Source organism: Arachis ipaensis, chromosome B05 (assembly GCF_000816755.2).
Source record: "Arachis ipaensis cultivar K30076 chromosome B05, Araip1.1, whole genome shotgun sequence".
NCBI lineage: Eukaryota > Viridiplantae > Streptophyta > Magnoliopsida > Fabales > Fabaceae > Arachis > Arachis ipaensis.
In genome coordinates this window covers 147,747,800-147,751,556 of record NC_029789.2, presented here as the reverse complement: position 1 = coordinate 147,751,556, position 3,757 = coordinate 147,747,800, and the positions used below count along the sequence as shown (strand labels likewise).

Below are 3,757 nucleotides of genomic sequence, written 5' to 3'. Positions count from 1 at the left end.
ATTCTTACATAAATATTATTAAAAACCTCTTTGAACACAACATTTGTTGTTGATGACTTTGGATTACCGTCTTCGTCTAGAATTAAAACCCTGAGGCCACTGCGACTCTTAACTCTTGACAAAGCAACATAAAGTTGTCCATGGGTGAACACTAATTTTGGCAAATAAAGCTGTACATGTGATAATGATTGACCCTGACTCATGTTAATGGTCATTGCAAAGCATACTGTTAATGAAAATTGTCTACCAAATGAGAGAAAGGGTCATCAGTAGTTGTAATCAATAGATCATCTGAAATTTCAACTTCTGATTCAACACCAACAACAGAACCAATATTTCTATTTCCAACATCAAGTATCCAATTAGCAAATCTCTTCATTTCACCTTCATCTTGATCCGAAGAAGACATTATAAGCCTCATATTCGTATGCAGTTTCAGAACCTTACAAAATGACCACAGATGGGATGAGTTAATAGCGGATGCCAATATATCGTGTCTACTTCCTTTCGGAATCACCGGAAGTATCTGTCTGAAATCACCTCCTAGAACAACAACCTTACCACCAAATGGTTTATGTGTCTTATGTTGATCGGTAACTGACATAAGATCCCTAAGCGTCCGATCAAGTGCTTCAAAACGGCAGTTGTACCTTCCCTCGCATACAACATATTGAGAACTCAAAATTGGATCATGTTTTGGACTTCTCTGATCTCTCCTCATACCACATCATGGCGTCGCAATGCCGACAAAAAAATTCTGGGTCACCAATATCTATCACATCTAATAATCACCAAGATAATAAATTGTTTCAGTTATATCTGCAACAAATACTTTATATAAAAATATACATTTCTTTCACCATGTTAAGTATAAAAATAATATTTATAAAAGATTACCGAAGAATGCAATTTATGGATTAAAAAGATGAGATCATATAATACAATTTCATTGTGCCAACCTCAAGATTTAAGTTTTACATACACGTTAATTAAATAATAAGAATTACAATAAATCAATGTTCAAATACAAAAATTATAATATATAACCATATCTTAGTTTGAATTTTAAAACTTGAACACTAAACGATAATTTTTTGTTTATAAAAAGCATAATAATAGTAAATAATAAAGTACTAATATTGCTACTTCTTAAATTACCTGTATTCTCAGCAACATCGAATATGGCCGGGTATTCAATTTGCATAGATCATCTAATATAATCGTGTTTTTAGTAATATCCTCAACTTCTTCAAAAATTTTTGAAAGATTTATAGTCAATTCCTTCAAGAATGTTTTTCTTTGTATCAGGTGTCTTTCTTTTTCAGCTATGCACACTTCTTCTAAGTTTTTAGTATCTAAATTTGAATTAGATGTACTTGCTCCTGTAATCATTAGAGATAATACATCAAGTACTTTATATTATAAAAAAAGAAAAATGAATATATGTTAAATGTTTGAATCAGCTGAATTATGAATATATATTATGAAGGTAGTATTAAAGATAAAAGAAGTAAAATTTTAGTTTTGTGATAATTACAATCTATCATGCTTATCTTACCAAGTCTCTTTTGAAGTAGCATAGTCTTCCTATTCAGTCTTGCATTCCTTTGCAATCTAATTCGATTTGTGTACTCCCATGAATCTATAATAATTATTTTGCATATACCAAAGTGCATGTTCCAAAAAAAATCATTCAAAAATAAATCTGTATTAATGCTATTTGAAATGTTCGACAACACCGATTGAGAATGCACACCATTGAAACTATCACTCGAATTTCCTGTAATTTTTTCATAAATAAATTTAGTAACATATTACGAAGACAATGTAAATTAATAATTTATTACTTGTCAATAGCTAAATAATATATAGAAAATATTATATTTTATGGGCTTTTATTCGGCCAAAATACTCATGACATGTTAGTTATTTTGTATACACAATAAAAACTAAATATATAGAACTGACATACTTAAAAATACCAAATAAAAAAATATATTATTCTAACTTAAAAACAAAAATGATAAAATAATTAATTTATTTTCTTATATAAAATATACCTTGAATTGTGCTTCGCTTTGTATTTTCTTTGTCTTTTAATATCAATTTTCTCTTCAATATAATCTTGCTTTCCTTTGGACTTCTTGCATCTTTCAATATATACCTAAAAATATTAAATAAATAAATTTTTTAACCAATTAAAAATATATATACATTATACATAATACATTTTTATTATCAAATTTTTTATATTATTAAAAAAATAAAGTAGTAAACATATGACGGCGTTTATTTTTGGTATACATGTTCATCAAAATATAGATACAGGAGTACACAGGAGTACATGTATGGTGTTTGTTTACTGAGATAAAAATGATGGAAGGTATAGTCATACACAAACACCCATTAAAAACATGTATTTTGTATCTCTCTAAAATGTTGAAACACTAATTTTTAATTTGAGACACTAATTTTTTTACAATTTTTTCTCATGTCTAACTTACCAAATAGAATATGTAAAATCGCACAGGTTTTATTTTCAATGGCCGCTTTAATTTCTTTTTTATTCTCATTTATTTAGTTACGTAAACATATTTTACAGAAAATAATATATATTTTTTTACAAAAGTCTTTTACATTCACATTAATCAAACAATAAGAATTACAATAAATCAATGTTCAAATACAAAAATTATAATATATAACCATATCTTAGTTTGAATTTTAAAACTTGAACACTAAACGATAATTTTTTGTTTATAAAAAGCATAACAATAGTAAATAATAAAGTGCTGATATTGCTACTTCTTAAATTACCTGTATTCTCAGCAACATCGAATATGACTGGGTATTCAATTTGCACAGAATCATCTAATATAGTCGTATTTTCAGTAATATCCTCAATTTCTTCAAAAATTTTTGAAAGATTTATAGTCAATTCCTTCAAGAATGTTTTTCTTTGTATCAGGTGTCTTTCTTTTTCAGCTATGCACATTTCTTCTAATTCTTTAGTATCTAAATTTGAATTAGATGTACTTGCTCCTGTAATCATTAGAGATAATACATCAAGTACTTTATATTATAAAAAAAGAAAAATGAATATATGTTAAATGTTTGAATAAGATGAATTATGAATATATATTATGAAGATAGTATTAAAGATAAAAGAAGTAAAATTTTAACTTTGTGATAATTACAAGATGCTTATCTTACCATGTCTCTTTTGAAGTAGCATAGTCTTTCTATTCAGTCTTACATCCCTTTGCAATCTAATTCGATTTGTGTACTCCAATGAATCTATAATAATTATTTAACATATACCAAAGATTGTTTTTAATAGATCAATTGAAAAGTTAAATATTTGGTCTTTAAGTAATAAAAGCATATTAACATACGCTGGCTTTGTAACTGGTCGATATTGTTTGATGTTTGTTGAAGATGTTGTTGACTTGTCTAATGACATGGGCTATCATATGCTTCACGTGTGATACCCGAATTACTAATATCACTAATATTGGAACATCGTTCTTTTTCATCTACAGAGTGTAGATTAGTAGTTGGAGTCCTTGATCGATATGGTGTTGGGTTATTACCTAATAAGATAACTCGAGATATTAGTTTTGAACATATTTTCTGTTAAAGTTTATAATTGAATAAATAGTAGGAAAATCAAAATACATAAAGTGCATGTACATTTACATAAGCAAGTTCCAAAAAAAATCATCCAAAAATAAATCTGTATTAATGCTATTTGTAA

At 27.1% G+C, this 3,757-nt stretch overlaps 1 protein-coding gene across 1 annotated transcript; it reads right to left on the bottom strand.

The window, feature by feature from the left end:
* Positions 230-721, bottom strand: LOC107641539. The gene has a single exon (XM_016345024.1). The coding sequence runs from the start codon at positions 719-721 to the stop codon at positions 230-232; it is 492 nt and encodes a 163-aa protein (XP_016200510.1).